This window comes from Centruroides sculpturatus, unplaced genomic scaffold, assembly GCF_000671375.1.
Source record: "Centruroides sculpturatus isolate CEXI.00-Female unplaced genomic scaffold, Cexi_2.0 scaffold142, whole genome shotgun sequence".
NCBI lineage: Eukaryota > Metazoa > Arthropoda > Arachnida > Scorpiones > Buthidae > Centruroides > Centruroides sculpturatus.
In genome coordinates, this window is record NW_019384352.1 from 39,875 (window position 1) to 63,400 (window position 23,526).

General features: G+C 30.5%; 1 protein-coding gene across 1 annotated transcript; it reads right to left on the minus strand.

Moving 5' to 3' along the window:
* Positions 1-265: 265 nt before the first annotated feature.
* LOC111638060 (beta-1,4-N-acetylgalactosaminyltransferase bre-4-like) lies at positions 266-23,519 on the minus strand. The gene is made up of 8 exons (XM_023383695.1): positions 23,466-23,519; positions 9,306-9,951; positions 3,646-3,887; positions 2,354-2,541; positions 1,737-1,859; positions 1,015-1,187; positions 392-633; positions 266-316 (listed from the first exon to the last, which is right to left on the minus strand). The coding sequence occupies exons 2-8, from the start codon at positions 9,736-9,738 to the stop codon at positions 266-268; spliced, it is 1,452 nt and encodes a 483-aa protein (XP_023239463.1). The 5' UTR covers positions 9,739-9,951; positions 23,466-23,519.
* Positions 23,520-23,526: the final 7 nt, after the last annotated feature.

Here is a 23,526-nt window from a genome sequence, read left to right on the forward strand (position 1 = left end):
ATAAAAAAAGTAAATATAAATCCTCCAAAAATATCCGTTTTAAATTGTCGTTGAAAAAATAAATAATAAAAAGAAAACTAACCACTTGGGGGAGTAGAGTCGCTACAATATAACCTAATCGAATGTAACACGAAGAAAAAAAATAAATAGACATCAAAGACGGTTTCTCACTCTCACCTCTTCTATAAATTTGTATAGAATGAATGGCGTTATTAAAATTACGTATCAATTAGATAAACTATGCATTTAGAAGAATAAATAAAATCTATCCAACCACTTGGGGGCGTACAGTCGTTAAATAAGCCCCCAAACGAACCTAATATGAAGGAATAAAATTGAATTAAATTGAAAAAGTATTATTTTCTGTATTTTTTTTTCTTTTTCTTCTCACCTGTTCCACTACATATATTTTATATTCAAGTTGTTGACGTTGTAGAATTGGATGTAAATAATATAATAAATTAGATAAGTGTTCTATTCTGTCGCGATAAGGTATAATAACAGCGACTCGATAACGAGATTTACAGTCTTTAGGTGAATAAGCACCGCCGAGCTTAACTTCAGGATTATTTATTCTTATCGTTTCCAAATCTTTCGATGTACCATTTTTCAAATCGATCTTCATCCTACCAACTGTGGAATAAAGAAAGAAAAAAAAAACTTAATTAAAATTATATATATTATCTACTGTTTAATTAAATACTATAAATTCGCTCAATTTATATATAATTATATTAAAATAATAGCAAGTTGATAACACAAAAAAAAAACTTCGCTCGTGACGTTAGAATGACGTCATCTAACCGCTTAATGGAAAATCGATCGGGTGTTTCCCAAGATCCTTTCGAGAACTGAACGATCTTTAATCATCCTACGAGTCCAAACATTTATTTGATTTACCGTATTTTTAAAGTTTACAAAGTGATTAAAAAATATTGGATTACTTTAAAATAAAAAAAATCGTAAATAAATTATTTTCCATGATTAATTATTAATAAGCACTGGAGATATCACGTAAGGTATTTCCAGCAGAATATTCACGATATAAGAATTTAAAAAAAAAATAAAAAAAATCAATATCACACCTTATATTACTTGGCGATTCTGTTCTATGGCTGTGCTTAATCATGGTATATCTCCCTATGAAATCTGCAGGCCGGATCAAGTTTAACTTATTGTGCGTTAATCTAAATCAATAAAAATGAAAATTTTAAATTATAATGTGTAAAATACGAACAAACAACGTTTTCTCTCAACAGATGGCAGCATCACAAACATAACTACGTCAATTACGAATCGACCAATAATAACGAATAAATTTATTTAAATACTCGTCATTGATTGGCTAGTATTTAAAATTTCCAAATACTCGACGATAATTGGGCATTTGTTTAATTGTTTAATGTTAANCGGTGAGTGAATAACCTATTTCAATATAATCAAAGACAAAATTTAAATTGCTTCCTATCAATATTTCCCAATCGATTAATTTTTTATAAATACTGTAGACCCCCTATAACCCTGTAGATAATTCCGTGTTATATGAATTCCATGTTGTACGAGTCACTTAGATTTTACAAAGTGACTCGTACAACATGGAATTCATATAACACGGAATTATCTACAGGGTTATAGGGGGTCTACAGTATTTATAAAAAATTAATCGATTGGGAAATATTGATAGGAAGCAATTTAAATTTTGTCTTTGATTATATTGAAATAGGTTATTCACTCACCGATAGGCCATGTCGTCGTCTTCTCCGCCCCAACCCCAATACAGGTTAGAGTAACCGTTAACGAGCAATAAATGATCGGTATTAATAGCCATAACTCCACCAACTAATAAACTATATGGAAGTCTGCAATGATTAATATATATTAAAAAATAATAATAATTTTAAAACAGCTTCACGGTATATACTTTATAAATTTTCTATATAAATCAATTAAACTACAATAGATTTTATATATAAAAAGTGTTCCGCTCCTGTAGAAGCATCTTTCCAGCAGTGCACAAAAGGTACCGTACTGTACAATGCGGGAAAGATGCGTATCAATCATAGGCTTTATGGCTTAAATCCAGTTAGAGTTCAATTTGTCATGTAGTACTTAGCCCATTATTAAATATATATATAATAAAAAAAATGGTTAACTATCGAAAAGCAATTTTCTCCAGAAAGGAAATAAGAAGCGGTTATCAGGAAGCGGAACGAATGAGAGGGGAGGAAATTGCTTTTAACTTAATTTTAAGTTTTCGTGTGTGTTAAAATAAAGAAAATAAAAAAATACAGTACCGAAAGAGAAAAAATTTCTTCGTCTAAAAATATAGAAAAATTAATGAAGGCAAACTCACGTATAATTAAACTTGTCTACAGCCACAGACATGTGTCTGGGTGTCTGTGGGCAGCTATACATATTTCTATCATCTTCAGGCAACATATCAACATCATGGAAGACAAAACAATGATAATCGTATTCGCGTAGAGCTTCTTTCACGCCGGCATTCATTAGGACACCCTTGTTAAACGTTTGATTGCCATTCTGTAATTACAATTAATAGAAAATTAAATATAGGCTATATATATATGTGTGTGTGCAATACAGAAAAGTTCAGTCCGAGTGGACTTGAATCGGACTGCATTAAAGTGCGTGCCAAGAAAGAAAAACCAGGTCAATCATAAAAGAAACGTGACCGCGTTCCAAATATTACGAAAGGAAAGACCCAAAAAAAAAAATAAAATAAAAATTATATATTTAGCGATTCTTTTAATCTCTCTTAAAGCTTTAATTTAATTAGATAATTGAGAATCGAAAAAGGAATTTTATGACTCTCGATACATTAAATAAAAAAGAAAAAATAATAAATGCCATTTAAATATATTAAAATGATTCCCAAAAAACTTAAGAACTTTCTAAACTTCAATAAATAAACTAAATTAACCGAATCGTTGCATAATTTAAATGCATGCAATAAAACTTTTCCCAACTCGAAACTTCGCTTAGCTAAAAAATTTTATATAGCGCGGCTTACACACACTAAATTATTCAGTAATAGAACTTTCACGATCTTCGCTTCGTATATTTATATATTTCATGCGACAAAAATCCGCGATGTATCCTACATTTTAAAAACAGGGAGGTCTCGTATGCAAGTCTACCGCCAATAGACTACACGAATCCATTTATAAATATCCTTAAATGTTTTTCTTTATCCATAAATTCAGATCTGTTTATTTTTTCTAAATAAAAAAGATAAAAAAAAGTAAATATAAATCCTCCAAAAATATCCGTTTTAAATTGTCGTTGAAAAAATAAATAATAAAAAGAAAACTAACCACTTGGGGGAGTAGAGTCGCTACAATATAACCTAATCGAATGTAACACGAAGAAAAAAAATAAATAGACATCAAAGACGGTTTCTCACTCTCACCTCTTCTATAAATTTGTATAGAATGAATGGCGTTATTAAAATTACGTATCAATTAGATAAACTATGCATTTAGAAGAATAAATAAAATCTATCCAACCACTTGGGGGCGTACAGTCGTTAAATAAGCCCCCAAACGAACCTAATATGAAGGAATAAAATTGAATTAAATTGAAAAAGTATTATTTTCTGTATTTTTTTTTTCTTTTTCTTCTCACCTGTTCCACTACATATATTTTATATTCAAGTTGTTGACGTTGTAGAATTGGATGTAAATAATATAATAAATTAGATAAGTGTTCTATTCTGTCGCGATAAGGTATAATAACAGCGACTCGATAACGAGATTTACAGTCTTTAGGTGAATAAGCACCGCCGAGCTTAACTTCAGGATTATTTATTCTTATCGTTTCCAAATCTTTCGATGTACCATTTTTCAAATCGATCTTCATCCTACCAACTGTGGAATAAAGAAAGAAAAAAAAACTTAATTAAAATTATATATATTATCTACTGTTTAATTAAATACTATAAATTCGCTCAATTTATATATAATTATATTAAAATAATAGCAAGTTGATAACACAAAAAAAAAACTTCGCTCGTGACGTTAGAATGACGTCATCTAACCGCTTAATGGAAAATCGATCGGGTGTTTCCCAAGATCCTTTCGAGAACTGAACGATCTTTAATCATCCTACGAGTCCAAACATTTATTTGATTTACCGTATTTTTAAAGTTTACAAAGTGATTAAAAAATATTGGATTACTTTAAAATAAAAAAAATCGTAAATAAATTATTTTCTCTGTATCTAAATTCGATAAAAATTTGAGGGGGCGCCACTGTGTATATATAATCACTGCAAAAATTAAATTAGAAAATAAATACATTTTTGTTTCTAATTCGTAAATAATTAAAAATAATTTCTTTTAAATGAAATATGCAGTATTTTCATTTCTTAGAATTATAAAAAAAAAAAAAAAAGTTATCTAAAAGGAAATGTTTTTAAGACGTAGATTAGCCAGAATCTCCATATTAGATAAGAAAGAAAGAAAGACGTAGATTAGTACGATTGCTTCATTTATACATATTTAAAAACATACTAATTTTAAACGAGTATTTTAATTAATTTTTAGGCCCCTTAAACGAAAATTAATCATCAATTCTCTCTTTATAAAAAATTTATTAACATTATTATATTGAATGACGTCATTCTAATTCATCATTTAATATTTCTAAACTACATCAAAAATTATGACATTACTATAAAATATTTATTCATTTTAATAAAACTGTAGTTATTTGAAGTATTAATACAGTTATATAAAATATAAAAATACCGTTTTTTAAAATAATTACATAAACAGACGATCCGTCGATGACGTCACGATCGTAATTTTTAAAAATAAATTTAATTTGGTAAGAAAATTTTAAAAATTATTTAAAATTCACTTCACTTTACTTTTATTATTATTATTTTAGTGCTCGTAAAAATAATTATTTTATAATCTGAATTTTGAAAATAAAATTTTAGAAAATAATAATAATTATAATTTAATTAAGTAATCCAATGACGTCAGATGATGTGTGTTTGATCGTCTGTTTATTTTGAAAAATGAAGTGTATTTTCATCAATGGAAGAAATGTTACGTATAAAACAAAGGTTTGTTTTCATTAATTAACTGGTTTTTTGATAAAGTTGTTTAATATTAAAATCGAAATTAGCATGGACCATTAGCATTAGGGTCCATGTTAAATTTGATTTTTGATAATGAAATAAAAGTACAATTTTAAGTAATTTCAGCCTAAAATATGTGAAATTTCACGTATTTTATGTTAAAATTTCATCTAAAACACACAAAAAAAAACACAAATTTAAGGAAATAACCAACTAAACCAACATAAAATTAGGCTATTTGCTTAATTCTTTTTAAATCAAATGAAAATATATATATATATATGAATTAACTCTTCCGTGACATAAATTTGATGGTTCTATAATCACAGGGCAGATGAAGGATCCCCTATCAAATTTCTAAGAATATTTGATTCAAAAGAAATTCTATTTTGAATATTTGGTGCCCACTAATTAGGTTTTTCGAGGTCCTGTTTAACCACTTAAATTTTCATTTGATTAGAATAAGATTAAGCAAATCTATGCAACCAATTCATTACAATCGATACAATTGAAACGAATGCATCAATTGAAGACTTAACTAAATGAAAATTTGAATGAATTTAAGGAAAATGGGGACAAATTTAAGCGAGTAAACGGTTAAAACCGATACAATTTACAGTAATCTCATCATCAGATTTGAATCAATTAGTGAGTCAACTCGTACTACATTAAATCTGCTTTAAAACTTTAAAAAAAAAAAAAAGGTGAAACAAATTGTCAAATTGATAAGGTTAATTGGGACCATTTGTCTATATTTTAAACAAATTTTACTGGAGAAATAAATCATCATCTCCTCCATCTCTCGAGTACGTTTCTGTCTAAACTTAGCAAAATGCATCTTTCTTCCACTACAGAATTACTGTTTGGCGTAGGAAGAATCGATCAATACTGAGAATGTTGCAGATAAATAGAAATAGGGTCCAAGGATAGGCTTGAATTGAAGGGCGATGCTAAATTTAGAATCATCCTTATCTTCTTTACTTTCTTACTATAGAATTAATATCCATATTTAACCTTCCTTCGCCTAGTTTTTATATAGATTATACAATTCAATATATATATATCGAAATTGGAACCATTATAATATCAAATACATATAAAAAATTCAATTAGAAAAGCTAATTTATTACAAAGTTACATTAAAAAACGAATTTAAAGAAGAAGAAACCAATAAGTAGTGATAAATTATGCCACGGATGACAGTAATATATATGTTTACCATCATTCGTACCTACTCGACGTACGAACAAATATATCATGCATTGCATAGAAGAATTTCCATAATCGAATTAAATTTTAAGCAAATATTTCCAGGAAATTAAAATTTTAATTTACGTTCTTATTTCTTTAATTCGTCTTCATAAATTAGCAAAAAAATTAAAAAAAACTCTTCTGAATCGGTTGTAAACATGAGAAAAACGTCACAAGATGTATTAGAATCCTAACACCGTATTTAAGCACCTCTTTTTTTAAAAAACTATATACACTCATAACCAGTCCCTTTTAACTAAAATCGATATTCTCTCCTCATGCGAGACTATCATAAAAACGTTAAAGTTTCCTTTTAGGCGCTACCGAAGAACAAGAGTACATTCACTTTGGTAACACAATTCTCGTAAACAATAATAATTTTAGGTAAATATACAATTTACCTGCACGAATATTCCCTTCCATACTTCCTCCCTCCCTCGTTCTTTTTATCGTAAAGGAAAATAATAATAATAATAAATTTAGATAAAAACATGCAGGATTTCGACAGCCACAAATTAATAAAGTCGTAAATAATTAAAAATGTCACAGCTGTATTTAAACAGAATATAAACAGGCTGCAAAGAAGTCAGTTAACAGCATTCTGGCTTACAAAACACACATTATACGTGAGTTTAAGACTCATAAAACTGATAAAATGTAATTGAACTAATTACAATTAATTCCAAAATGGCTGACTTCTAGACGACTTTATACACTACCAAAAAAAAATTTTCTTTATAGATTTTTCTCGTTGTTATTATTAATATTATTGTATATAAATATTTTATAATGCATTTTACATCACTGCAACAGGTGTATGTATTTATTTTCTGTTTAATGTTCTTTATATCCATCATAAAATGATTTTTCATTCCCGATAGCATCTTTTAATTATTATTTTTTTTCCTGTTACTAATAAATAAAGCTACACTGAATAAACACACATTCTCCTATCTGAAAAGCAATTTTCTTTTATAAAGGACACGTGACTAACCAGTTGAAGGAAAATCACTCAGCAAAGGTCTAATCGACTTGGCATTTATGTATACGTTGGAGAGTCGTATGTACACTTTTTTTATATATGAAATTATTTCTTATCGTAGAAAATAAAAGAAAAAAAAGAAGACCACCTTTCGAAAGCTTTAAATTATAAGTTAAAGCTTTGATCTGATTGGTCAATAACTTTATGACGCAAGTTTTCAAATTTTTATACTCTGTAACGGAAGATAACGGAAAATCGATCGAGTTGAAATTCAGTGTAAGTGGCTGCTTCTGTTTTCTTCAAAAAATTAAAGTATTTTTGAATATAATGTTACCCCCTTTTTTTTTCTATAAATTCACTCGCAGATTTTGCTTGATTCATTCTAAGAAAGGTGGGAGGAGGCAAAAACGTAAAAATACAGTACAGTTAGAAAGGATGCAAGGCAAGGACTTCTCTGGAATGTTTTGATGTAATCTGATCGGTTTGTTTTTAAAATTGAGCCTATTCTGTATTTAAAAAAACAAAAAAAAATACAAAATAAAAAGAAAAATTCTGAGTAATCTGTAAACATAATATACAGGTTGACCATAAAGTCAGTTAACCGTTCTAAAGCTCCCTTGTTTATTAGATACTAACTTAAGATTTAATCATTTTTCTCGTTAATTTTATAAATCCAGCTGCGTTTTTATTTAAATTACAACTATTAAAATTAAATTTATTTTTTGTCTAAATCTAATAAATGGCTTTAGTAACAACTCATTTCACACCTCACTGATATGAATAATTCATTCTGCTTATGAATCATATATATATTTTTTTTTTTTCTAAAAATTTAAGCTTAAAAAAAAACAGTAGTTAAATGTATTATTTTAATTTTTTTTTTCTTTTTCAGGAATTTCTGTGCATTTTACATGTCATTAAAACGAGAATTTTTACTCATAGCAGAGAGAAAATGGCATTAAATATTCATTTCCATTTTCCATGAGTCGATAATTCATACGTACTCGTGACCATACATTCAATAGGAAACAAATAAACTACAAATGTACACTGATCTGTAAGTAGAAATAACGATAAAGTATATTATACAGTAAAACCTGTGTAAACCGGGCTCGCACGGTTCGGGCTTATCAGGTTTCCGTTTCGTACAGGTTGTTTTTAACACAGAAAATCGCTGCCTTTCGAAATATTTTCCCCTTATTTAGACAGGTTTCCGTTTTATTAAGGTTCCGTTTTGAACAGGTTTTACTGTATTATATATATCTTATTATAAAAACAAACAATTTTTATATAATAGACGACAGAAACATTACACTAAACAATTGTTTATAATTGTTAAATATCTTTGCGGATGTACTATAACATTAAATCATTCCCTCTTCACTACATTACTACTTCCTTCTTCCTACGTCATATTAAGGTAATTAGTTGTTGAAATTAGTATTTTATTTTGACAATTAGAATATATTACAGATTATTAATCTAACTACATTCTGTTACTAATAAAATTAATACAGATAAACGCCGCAATTTTACAAGAATAATGTCAGAAGGTTAGACGAAATTTTAGCACTTAGCAGTAAAAATAACCGTAAATCAGATGAATAACTAACTGTAAACAAACGTAAATTACCGTTAATATTAATAAAACCTTTGATATAATTCGATATCGATCGGCAAATTCGAAAATCAAACGAACTTTACGGCTATTTCGTGCTAGTAAAAAAGGGAAAGAATGATAAATACAGTAAACGAACGTGGCGTGGACGTTATGCAGAATCATACACTAAAAAGGATAGTCATTAATAAAATTTTTTGAAATATTTTATACTGGTAACACATACAAAACAAGCCATTACACGTAAAAAAATAATTGATAAAAGCAAAACATTTAAACAGCATTATTTATACGGAATAAACTACAGATATTGCATATAATAATTAGGTATAATTAAAATTATCTCACCTAAACCGGGTGGAATTTCCGGGCATGGTTTCAGGGAATTTACAACCCGACCATCACCATTTTCCTCTTCAGTCCCGTTAGACCATTGCCTACTATCACTCATTATCCTTAATAGTTGCCTGATACGGGCTACGTTGATATAATTCCTAAAAAATTGAATGTTGGCATCAACCGTCAGAGCTGTCTGATCGTAGACTGCTTCTAAACGTAACGATTCTAATTTCTGTGATTTGTCTTTACTCTCTCCGCTCGAATCAATCTCTTCGTTGACTTTTTTAAAACCACTTTTCTTTTTGATATGACTAACCGCAAGTTCCAGTAACGTTACAAATATTAACGAGCTTACCGTTAACATAAGTAACACAAACGGCGTCTGTCTTAGTAGTCTCATCATAGATCTCACACAAACCACGTGTATCACACTCAATCTCATGTTGTTCAATTACAGCTGTTCCAGGACACTAGCGCAGTTGTATATTACACCAGAACTTGACGGTGCAGTCGAAGCAGGCCAAGCAAAACCAACAGCCATCATCCACTTTCCCCCGACTGCTGCACTTATATGACTAGAATGATGTAAACCAGCTGAAGTGAGTGGCTCCCTCTGACGAAATAAATAGTAAGTGGCTCCCTCTGTTCTACAATACTAAATATAGAAATTTTCAAAAAATATTATATTTAGCTAGCGTTAAAAATAGGTGTTATCAATTAATATTTCCATCACATGATTGGTTACAGTTATCACGTGTACAGCTAGAAAGTTTATTTATTAATTATATAAAATTAACACTAAGTTACGTAGAAAACACAGCTGTATTGTTATAAACGTTATTTATAACAATGTATTACTTAAGGGTTACGTCGAAAAGGGGTGAAAGGATCACATTTTTAAAAAAAAAAAATAATTAAAATTATAGAATGCACGCTGCAAAAATTTATACCTGGAAGTGTTTAGTCCATTGTTCGTGTTATAAATTTCACAAGTAAACAGTAGGTGTTCATTGTTCGTACTTATGGGGGTTATGTGGGTGTGGGATCCTTCCACGTTACGCTTAATTTTTCGTCATTCTGATTGTACTTTCTACATCGCTCCCAGTGCAAGTAAATGAACCGAAATGGCATGAAAGTATACATACAACTCCATTAGATCACTCGTGAATAATGTGTATTTTAAAAAATGACGCGAGTAACTGCGGTAGAGTAAACTTAAAAATCCAATAAATACTGGCATCGCTTCAATTTCATTTTAAATAAATATACCCGATTTTATCTGATATATGTACCATTTATATCGATTAATACGAAACCGTACAATGTTTTGTTACGTAATATTAAATATTAATAAGCGCAAACGTTACGTTTTTTCGCGAGATAACGATAACTTAACATTTTTACGCTCTATAAACCCACATATAGCTTCGATTATAAGTGCGTGTTACGAACTTTTAAGTGAACAATACGATAAATAAATACCTTAATATAATTATTTAGTATTTTTATAACACTTTCCGAGTGTAGTTAGTACAAAGGAAGTGTTGTTTATCGTAATTTTGATAGCGTCACATCCTCCTGTAATTTATAAGGGCACAATATAAATGTCATGATGAAACTGCATATAACTTCATAAATTTGGACTCATTCCAGATAAACGGTATTTTAAAAACCTCGTGTGGACTAAATGAAAGTTTATAATTCGGCAAAATTTCATTTATTTACTCTACATATAATTACTGTGATTCTTTTATACAGTAGGAGGACCACGATTTAACGCATTGATTGGGGTGGGTTGTTCTCTATTAAAGCTAAATGGAATGAAATCTTTTAGCGTGTTTATACAAAACAAAAAGGTCCATAAATGTTTCCTTTACGACAGAAATTCCGTTCTTTAAATCCGAAATCTGTTATATAGAGGTCCTTTAAATACTAAATCCATTATATCGAGGTTTGTTAAATCAATAGTCTACTGTATTTTGTGTGTGAATAAAGTACGTGGTGAATGATTTATTATTTAATTTTACTTTCTTAATTATTTAGGAAAAATGTTATGAAATACGGTATTATATTATATAATAATAATAATAATATTTATTCGTTATTTATTCAACTTTCCCTATTGACTATGTATAAGGATTATATAATTTATTATCTGAATTATAAATTACTTTTCAGGGTTGGTCTTACACTTTGCTGTGGCCTTAAGCTATAACATGTAACAGGCCCTTCTCCTTTAATTAGTAAAGGAGAAGGGCCTGTTACAAAAATACACGTAAAAATATGAGGCCCTAAGCTGCAAGCTTGTTTAGCTTACGTGCAAGTAAAATCAAGATACGAGTAATTATTATTCAAATATTGTAGAAAGAATATAAGGTGGCCTGTAAGTCAGTTAACCGTGTTTTATGTTTCGGGTACGATCGTGAATTGTAAACAACGTGTTTTTGTGGAAACGTTATAAACAACGTGATTAAGCGCTTAAGCATTTAAGTAAGACAGCAACTTATGGGTTAACTGACTTTTGGACCGCCCTTATCTAGATGCACGTTTTATGGAGGGTGTCTAGTTGTATTCAAGGCCGAATTTAGATTTACTGTAGCGTATAAAAAGGGCCCTTTCCACTCTCATAAAACAATGGAAACACGGGATGTAGCCAGAACTTTTTTCTGTTTTTTTTAAATAATACAAATCCAAATATATTTTCCCTTTCAATCGATAAAATCTTTCTATAAATAAATTAAATTATTAAAATTCTTAATTTAAATTTATATTTTAACTTTTTTTTCAGCGAATTTTTAAGGAAAATTCAATTTACATGACAGATGATTACCAGGAATTTAGTTACTTTTCTAAAAATTACACAGCTTTTATAAATTATTAATGTTTATTTAGAATGTATGAATTTCATATTCTGTTATTAAATAAATTAATTATCACATATATATAGGCTATATATAACCTAAAGTTAACACTAATTGTATTTCTTTCTTTCATTATTACAGTATTTACAGGGTGACTCAAAATTCACTTAACCCTGTTTGTGTGTTTCAAGCACAGCTGTGAGTATAAATGTGTTTTTGTTTTACAAAATGTCGCTTGTAAGTGTAATGACACTATATCGTAGGGGGTCAGTAGGGCCGTCGTGCAGCTCTCGACGGCCCTATTAATTCTCTAAGATTTAAATTTGGAAAACCAGTAGGGCCCTAAATTTCTCTCGAAAGTTCTGGGATCAAAAGCCATTTGATTCCTCTCTCTCTCTTGACCTTTCATAGAGCACGAATACGTATCATTTCTGTTTTAAACCGCATCGTTTTAAAATAGTTTACTCTCCTTTATCAATTATAGCAGCAGAAAATATTTTGTGTGTCCGTCAGTCTGTCGTAACCTTATCTCAAGAACTATTTGTCATTGTAAAATATGGCATTTCGTTTCGGCTGGTATGTGTTTGAATTGGCCATAAAATTTGTTTTCGTGTTCTTCTGTCATTTTCGAATAACATGGCAACTACTTAAATTTGTACACGGTGCGTTGGAATATCGCATCGCCTATGAAATAACACAGGGACTGTATTTTTCTACAAATGACTATTCTTAGAATCCCTTCCGTTTTATTATTGCGTGAACCACACAATTATTCAGAAAGGTTTTGTTTCTTTTATAGATAAATTTCAATTTAAACAAGAATTCCTACAAAATAACATACAAATAATCTCCTTCCTAGTTTTTATGCCTCAGTCAGCGGCCGTCGTTCGCAGGTTTGACTGTAATTTTACTTAAATTCAAGTCCATTTTGCTGTAAAATTAAAGGATATTAGTTGACATAATGAAGCATTTAACATTCCCAGAGTGAAAGACAGATGTTTCAGGGGTTAAAGGGCGGTTTTACAAATGCGATAATTAATAAATGATGAAGACGAGTAAACAAAAACTTAAATTATAATTAGAGATTGGTAATTAAGCATACGAATTGTAACCGAAACAGTGTTAGCAGATCTCTTACATTATTAAAAATATCTAATTGAAGAAATTTAAAAAATTCATTGAAAATATCTCGAGTAAACCTCACGAGGAAAATTAAAATATATATATAACACAAGAATATCTTCTAATGTTGATCTCATTCCAACATCGCTGAATTCAATAGGATTAATTATAAATGCGCTGGTTGTAACAGAGGAAGGAAAAGATCGATATGAAAAATAATTTAAAATATTTCACGGAATATTTAAATAAAAGCAAGAATTTATTTCAAATGGTTAAATAGTGATTATTTATTAAATATTTGCATTTTCGTTTCAATAGGAACATTAAACACGCTTAAATAAACCCGATACACCTTTCCATCAAGTTGGAAAATGGAGAGAATTACGTTGGAAGTACGTTGAAAGAAATAAAAACAGGGACAATGAAAGAAAATAATAGGAAAGATCAAGGAAAGAAAATGGGGGATAGATCCGGACACGTGGATAGATTGACGCAGCAGACGAACAAAGAGGAACAGAGAATGAACCCCAAGAGAGTTGTTTCGAAGCAGAGAATGAGGAACATAGCAGGTGACACGGTGGGAGTAGATGTAGTAGATAAGTTCAATTTCGAAATATTGATGCAACGTTATATCGAGTAATAAAATGGCAAAACAAAAAAAAAAACATATGGATTTAGTGATAAGATATCAATAATTTTCCGGTTTCGTCCGAATGGGACTGTTATATATTACAATCGGAGGGATCCCCCTCCACTTCCAACTGTTACCGCTTCTATCTCCAATCTCGAATGGGTATTAACAATATAAAATTATAATGTATTACTTTTATACAATACATTTGTACACTTCTCATTTAAACACCGTAATAGCCTATTATAAAATATATTACAACATCGCTATAATGAGGTAAAAGCCGTGTCATTATGTTTCATAATATTATTCATACGATTAATTTTCTTATTATTAAATCTTGTCTTATCATTAACATAAAGACATAAACGTTAAACTCTTTGCAAACTCTCTTATTTTTACTTTTAAATTTGCATAATTTGAGTTTATGCAAATTAAACATGGTAGTAAACGTTGCATGCCATCTGCCGAAGAAATTATTTATTAATTTCATGCGAAATTGTCTTCTTTAATGCGTATTTTCTCTCTTAAATCCGAGAAAAATATATATATTTATATTGTCAACGTAAGAGTTTGCAGTGGCGACAAACACTAAAAGCAAAATTGGAGACTATAAGGTTTGTTGCTATGGGAACTTTCGCATCAATAATTACTTTTCATTCTATTTTTCTATATACTAAGAGGCATTTCCTTTTCACAAATATTAATTTTTATTTTTTAAATACATTTTTCTTTTAATCGTAACGTAAATAAGTAACTGTTTTCTTTGAAAAAAGCACGTATAATGCGCAGTTTTATTTATTTATCTTTCGTCTTTACAGTTCAATAACTCGAATTAAAACCACATGAATGAAGTAAGACAAGAAAGAAGTCGAAGGAAAAGCACTGAAAGGGGTGGAAGTGTAACGTATTTCCTTTAATTTATTATTATTATTATTATTAACAATAGAATAAAGCAATTATTTCCTAGTAACACGCACCTTCATTACGTAAACAGAAAATAATTACCGTACACTTTAAGTATTCCAAATACACTAAAAAAGAAAAAAGGAAATGAATTCATGAAAGGATTCGATTTCTCACAAAGCTGTAATTGTTAAAAGATGGGTCTACTTCTAAGAAAAACGTAATGGATATTGTTTTATCTTTCTATATTTACATAACGGGGAGGGTTCGTTGTTTCTAAAAAGGACACCTAAGTAAATATGAAGTCTCTGTAATGGGGTGATTCAATAAGAGAGGGTGTATGACGGAAATCCTTATAGAAATGCAATGATTTTTTCCTGTATAATACTGTCGAACCTCTAAACAACGGCCACTGACGGGAATATAAAAAAAAACCGTTGTTTTGAGGTTTGATTGTATAATACTTGTATCAAATAAAGAGAGCCCTCTATAGTAATTAATTCCTTAACAATCCAAACAGACAGGTAAAAAAACTAAAGGATTTTTTTCAACTGTTTATGTTAATTAACTGTGTTTTTTCAGTAATTGTATTCGAACTGTGATTAATAATACACTTCATATAAATTTACTTAATATTATATTTCTATGTAGGATTATTAGGAGCTTATATCATAGAAAACAGTAAATAACTTTCGAATTGTCTGTAGAAATCAGCATGTAATCTCATAAACATCCATCCGTTCGTATATCACGGTTCTGCAGACGTTCTACTGCTACACAAAACAATAATTAGATCCATTTATAACTTGTTTACTATATTCACTTTTAAAGACGAATTTTAAGTAGGTTTATGGTGCATATATTTACTTAATTTTATGAAAGAGACTAAGCAAATATAATTCTATATAAACCTTTTTAAATAGAGATAACAGAGAGATTTCTATAAAAGATACAAATTGTATAAAAATACGAGATAATAAATGATGTAAATATTATAAAATAATCAACTATTACTTTCCCGGGCGTTATATATAATAGAGGGAAAGTATGACCCCAAGATTTTTACATTTTTGAACTCAAACGTCGAGAAATGCAAACAAAATTCGGGAGTTTTAGTGTATGTATGGATCCGTTTACTTGTGTGTGGGGGGCACCAGCACCCAATTCGAAGCTTAACTCCTGTGCCTTTTGTCCAAAGTTTCTGAAATTTTGCAGGGAAGTTTGGGTATTAGGAGCATCGATTCTATTAAATTTTGGAGGGTAAAGATCGAGGGAATGGGGAGATAGACAGGGATCAAGTGTAGTATCTACAGTGGGGTTATAGCCATTTAAAATTTATTTTTTTTATAAAACTCATCCCTATCCTCAAAATTAATAATTTTTTTTAATCATTTTATAATATAAAAAGTTTTGAAAATAAAATCTCGTAACAGATGGCACCACACGCAATTTTAACTCTTTCCGGGAAAGTTATGCAACTCGTGGATGGAAATTATATTTATAAAATATAAATTAAACTGGTTAGTTGATTTTGTAATTTAGATTATCAAAATTACAATTGCTTGTGTAAAATAAATATGCCAGAATTGATTTATTACTAGGTAGAAGGAAAACATCGTAAATCCTCTAAAATAAGCGTGAATACATTAAAATTTTATTATCAATGTCAAGTCGTGCAACGTTTTAAAATCGTGTTAAATAATAAGAAAAGTTTATTCCGGAATTATTTCTCTTTCAGACGTTACGATTCGAAGCTAAGACACAGGACACGAACGAACAATCGATAAATTTACTTTCTTTATCTTCTGAATAAAACTTCGTTTACTACAGTTACAGCCATGTTAATGTATAGTGTACTTTCTATATCTTCTCGTGTTGAAGTGATAGCGCTGAAGCAAATTGAGAAAATAAAAATTAAAAAAAAACTGTTGATACAATCGTCAGTAAATTGGAGTTTTCTTCTTCTTCTTCTTCTTCTTCAATTTCCAGTAATATAACGTAAGTTGTTTTCTGTTATTTAAGTAGTTTTAGTGTTGTTTTTTAAATAAATGACATTAAAGCTATGTTTTAAGAAATTGAAAATTTGTTTTCTGTAAATATCATCTCTCCTCCCACTTTTTCTCTCTTTTCTCTCACCCTCTTCTCTATTTAAAAATTAAAAAAAAACTGAAGAAAATAAAGTAAAATTGATAATTAAAAACGTTAATTTTATGCAAATTTAGAGCTTCTGAAATTGGCACTGAATCGAGTGTGGCTCTAAACCGAATAAGCTGAAATAATAAGAATTATATATAGTAATGAGGTATACACCCAAGTTGAGAATTGCGTGATTTAATGATAACAATGTCGTTTTCAATAAATAAATAAATAAATAAAATCGTACATTTGGTAACTTATAGATAATGGGGGAGTCAGTGGACAAAGTTTTGCTTATTTACAAAAGATATGGGGTTCCCTGTGCCCCACATCTTTTGTAAATACATTCAAAAACTTAAAGATAAGCACGTAATAAAGATTTGAATGGGACAAGCGCATTTATATACACTTAAATACAATATCTAAGAGTTTATTCTTCATCCACAGTGGTATAGGGGGGTGAATATAAGAGGGTTTGCACGTTTCAACTCTGATCCCTCCTAATATCGGTTCTATATATCGAGATTTGACTGTATCTTTCTAACTTAATTGTGATAAATATTTGTATCATTATTCATTTTCGTGTTTTAGTATCAATTAATTTATCATAATTTCAAATAAAACAGAATAAATTTTCTAACTTTTCACATCATAAATATTCCAAGCTTATATAAACTTCTATGCCCTTTGACCCAAATTTTTCATATTTACTCTGCAACAATGAGACTTGGACACCCCTGACTTCTTAATAATTAATGAAGGCACACCCCATGTTCCACGAATCATATTCAAAGTGATGATTTCATAGTATACGTAGTCTTATAGGGCCTCCTGGAACTTTACGCTTATCTACTGGTGGTTTATATAAATACATGGTGGCCCAAAAGTCAGTTAACCGTTGTCAAAACCGAACTGCTGTCTTTGCAAAAAAAATTGTTTTAAATGAGGCCGTGCTTTTACTCTGTACGCGTGTTAAGTAGCTTTAAACAAATGACGTTTTCGATTCATAATCATTAAACACTCGCCGTCAACTGACTTTTGGGCTAATCTTTGTGACGAATTGTTCGCAACGAAGTCTCTAAATTAAGTTATTCTACCATAGAAACTAAGTATACAATTTTAAATTATGTAAAAAGAATGATAACAGATTACATGCCGCATGAAAATATATCTATTCATTATACAGTATTTATATGTAAAAATGCAGATTAAAAAGCTATTTAGCTAGATTACTCATAAATATTCAATTTCATTAACCTATATAACATAAACTATATTTAAAATTCATTTAGTTAATTTAATGTTATTAATTACACGTATCGCAGAAGGGTTGTTATTGATCCTAGTTCGTTATATTACTAGCAACTGGCACTTGATAGACTTTCGAAAATCCTTATCTAGCAATTAAATCTATAGCGTTTTCCTTTAAACATCTCAATAATATGATTAAAATTTAATCTTAAATGAAAACATTATATATTTCTAACGATAATTATCAATTATAATTTATTAATTAGTTGAAAAAGTCTTTAAATCTGTAATAATAAAGTTTTCTTTAATACAGGCGACCCTAACTATTGTCTCTCGTACCATTTTCTTTCCACCCTGTGGAGATTGTCTTTCTTTCATACCCAGCGTGGGTTCAGTCAAGCCTGTAAGTGGCCCGGCGTATATGGGACAGGCTGCCTATGAAGGTAAGCATAATAGTATATATCATACATACCTACAAGCTTAAACTTATACTGTAACTGTAACAGGCCCTACCCCTGCAACAAGTAATGATACGTGTAAAAATGTCACGCCTTAAGTTGAAGCTCATTTAGCTTATGGGTAAATCCACCCCTGTTGGCACCTAGCAAGGGCGTAGCATAGTCTGTACGTATGTATTGTACAGATATAGACCATTCTATCTCATTGTATGTGTATACTATAATATCACCCTACCTCTCACCTCGTGTACATATATATACGCTTACAATTCGTCCTACGTCATATCCAAAATTTCATTAATCAAAAGCTAAACCAGACGGGCCTGTGTATTTAATTTCCATTTCTTTTTTTTAAATTAAATTTAATTTATTAAAAACTTTAAACACAAAATTAGCTCACAAAGTAAATTATAAAAGATTATCGATTTAGAAATACGGTAAACATGAATTAAATATATTTAACTTTAATAATGTACTGAACATACTAATTTAAATAATGAGAATGAATTATTGAACTTAATCCACTATCTAATAGAAAGTTAAACGACAAATTTTATGGATAAAGTACAGAAATTAAACTGTGTAACTCAAATTCTTTAAATATTCTAATATAATTTACATTTTTTTCTATTATGAAGTTAGAAGACAGGCTGAGAGACGTTCTTACGGTGGATAACACCACAGAACACTAGTAGTTGGTCACGTGGGCTGGTCACACGAGTTTCCTTCACGTGTGTAACACCAAAACAAGGGCCTGTTTTCCATAGAAAGTCCTTCTGGGAACGTCAAATCGCCCAAATGTCGCGTTGCAAATTCAACAAGCAAATAATTCAAAATATGAAGCTATATTCCATAGTATCTACGCTACACTAATTATCTGTTATTTATATATCTTATGATTCAACGATATGGCTTTTATCTTTAACTAGGAACCTTAATCAAACACTATAAAGTACTGTACTTAACTCCCCAGAACCTTTATAATATACATAAAATGTGGGTAGAAAGCATCTAAATCCGCCTATAATAACAGTGTATTGTTATATGAAAGCTCAATAAGTACACGGTAAATACGTTTGAATTAAGAAGTGATTCGAGCTCAATTCTCATCATTTAAAAATAGCCACACTCTCTCCGTCAATTGTGACGACATTACGATTTCCACGTCATACTACTGCCGTCAGACGTCACGAATTTCGTCATAGCAGGAAGTAAATTTTTTGAAACATAATATAAAGGTGTATAATTATGTTACGTGATGAATATAGATTTACACGTTGTTTTGTACGTTAAACTGAGGAATAGTAATTATAAAATAGTTCAGAATGTAGAATATATGCCAACAATTTTTTCTTTTGTTGGCATATATTCTACTTTATTCTTTAAAATTGTTCTATTTTTGTTATAAATCGTTCGAAAAGTCAGTCATCCCTTTAATAAATATCACCCAATTTTGGTTGTAAGTATTTGTTTTGACTCCCTTATTTTAAACCTATCTTCAAGTGCACGTGTCTCAACAAAATTTGGATGATTAAGCAATATTTTGAATGCCGTATGACGTTGCAAATATTTAAATTTAAAAACAATTAAGACGTAAAAAATATAAGGAAAATATAGGCAATCATGAAATCTGGACACTCCCGATTTCATCCCCCGTATTGCCACTTAAACTATTTGACTGATCTTTACCAAATTTTTCATACTTATTCTCTAGGACAATGCAAACACTATAGGCTATTACGAAACCTAGACACCACCTGATTTCACTCCCTTCAAAAAATCATGTTTGCTTTTCCTCCTGTTATCAGGGCTGAGATGAGAAGGGTTCGAGTTAGTACAATTACGTTAGTTCAAAATCTACTCCGTAAGCGCAGACCCTTTTTGTACCCTATTCACGCACACGAAAAGGCCCTACGCTTTCGTAGACTCCAAAGGGCCCTAATGACATCTCTCTGTCTAAATCTTCCTATTGCACACTACCAGTGTGTGAAAGAAAACGAGGATGGTGGCAATTTTCACTAAAAAATCAAAGGCATTAAGAAGGTATTCTTAGTGGGCATATAAGACGTCTGGATGTCTGTCTGTCCTTCGCAAATGCTGTAAAACCTGATTCTTTATCGAATTATTAGTTTATGTATTGATTTTCGATTGTGTTAATGAGAAATCTAATATTGTAAGTTTTATCAAACGTTGACGTATTGTCGATGCAAATAAAATATTTAGTGTATATAACTCTATATCAATAAACCGATACTAAATATACATTGTCAAATCTGTTTTATGGGTAACAATCAAAGTTATATTTAGTATCGAATAATGCAGTAGACTTTTCCTATAATTTCACTTACATATTAATGTACTTCTTATATTATATGATATAAAACGGGTGTTCCCAATCATTTTCTTCTATTGACCCAATGCAGAAAATATTCTATTTGATCGATCCACTTAACACCCAGCTAGGGGCCAGTTTTTAATAAACTTCTGCTAGAGGCATCACCCACGTGTTGCCTTGTCCTATCTAATTAATTCAAAACTAAAAAAAATCCAGCAACGAGTTGCGTAACTTTCCCGGCAAAGAAATTAAAATTGTGTATGGAGCCATCTGTTACGAGATTTTACTTTTAAAATGGCAGAAAGTTTAATTTGGAGGGTAGAGACGAGTTTTATTTAAAAAAAAACAATAATAAATTTTAAATGATAATAGAGTCCGATTCCACTCGAATTAAGGCACGCGACTCCCTCTATCTCCCCTCTCCCTCGACTTTTAACCACCAAAATTTAATAGCATTAATCCTCCTAATATACAAACCCCCCTGCAAAATTTCAGAAATTTTTGGCAAAAGGCACGGGAGATATTAAGCTTCAAAGTGGACGCACAAAATCGTGTCCCCACAAATGTATTAATACATAAACACACTAATATACATACACATCCCTTGATCCATGACTTCGTTTTCGAGATATTTTATTGCATTTTTGGATACCCTGCCACTGTGATACTGGTGGGCACAGTGGATGAAACCACTCCATCCACCAGTATCACAGTGGCAGGTTTGTCTTTGGTTGGCATACAACACTATTATTTTACTCCTGTATCGCTTAAAATATCCTGTTAATATAGCCGAATTAGTAAGCCAATTACATAACTCGTTTCAAAAAAAGAACACCTACTCGAATTCTCTATTTAAATAATGCATATCATCGTCCCTCGATTTTACGACCCCGATATAACGGATTTCGGAAATAATTCAAATAATTTCAAAAAAGCCCATCGGTGTAGAAATGCATCATTCGTTATCGTCAGTATGCGGAATGCCCGCTAAGTACGGTTATTGTTTCTCTGTTATTTATCGTAAGTTATCTGTATTTGTTTTATCATTTATACGTTTTGAGGTTGATTGTAAAGATCTCGAATACAGCGTTATCGGGAAACTATTTTCGTTCTCTTAATTCTTTGTATCAAGGGTCGGTAATATATATTTGAAATAGACGGTGACAGTGTGATGGAATACGAAAAGACAACACAATATGCCAAACGGGAATACCTCCCTGGGATTTATTAAATGAGAATATGGCCTTGATAGGTGAAAAAAAATCTCCATGTGTCCAGCCTGTTGGAGAGGCCAATTACCACTGTTTAGTAGTTTTAACCATTGAACACTGGGGCCCGATAATCTAATAGAAAGAAAGAAGATGATTGCATATATCAAAATACTCCTATTCAATGCTGGCTACAGAGAAATTTATTACTCTTAATGCAACCAAATTTGGTATGGTAACATCTCAGGACACGCGGAAGGCATTACAGTAAAAAAAAAAACTTAGTACAAACTCGCCACTGTTGCAATTCTGGCGCTGCGACAACGAAAAAAACTATCTCTTTTAATAAGCACGCGTGTTGCATTCGAGTTCAAGGAATAAAAGTAGGTATAAATGCTGAATACGCACATTTCCTTTGAAGCTATTTTATGAAAACAATGGCAATCCTTTAGCTGCACTTAAGGCAATTTTGGTTGAACATGTTATCACAGCCGTAATATTACAGACACGTTCAGTGACACATGTACTACTGGAGCCTGCAATATTACCCCTAAACGCAGTATTCCATCGTATATAAGAAGCATCACAGATGATCGTGTGTTCAACGCCTTCAGAATGGACACTGTACTGAGCAGTATAATTACGATTACCATGAACCCATTACCGTACTCGTGTTACGACTCCATTGTGGAGTTAGCCAAATTCTCCATAAGGATTCATAACGCTTTCTATGTGTATTGGATTGGATTCCATTGATGGAATAAGATAACGCAACACATGGAGGACTTTCTACGAGCATCTCTTTCGTGTATATCTTCCAAGGACCCACCTTGTCAGATTAACCTAGTGTCACATTGTCTTATTAATCAGTGAAAACTTTCCCGAAAATCTCCGTAAATCGACGAACCGAGTGCAAAATCTTCCATTTTTTTAAGCAACAGTTTACATACCAGACATTATTTTTTTAATGCACCGAAAATTAAAGCAAGGCATTACGAATTTGCATGCTTAGAAGCCATTTTACTGCAAGAAAATGCCTGCTACCGATGCGTGCATTATATCGTCGAATATCGTGACTTACACTACTTATTTCTTAAATTACTACACTACTAAGGTCACATTCACATTTACTTCAGTTAATATTCAAATGTCGGTAGTATAATTGTCCTTCTTACGCGGGTTATTACACTTAATATATCGTTTAAATGGGAAGAGAAAGCACACGAACTTTAACCTTTCCCATTCTAAAAATTAATCTCACCTCGAATTATTTTAGTATAATTCCTCTGTGTTTTAGAATTTATAAAATTTGAATTTTAAAT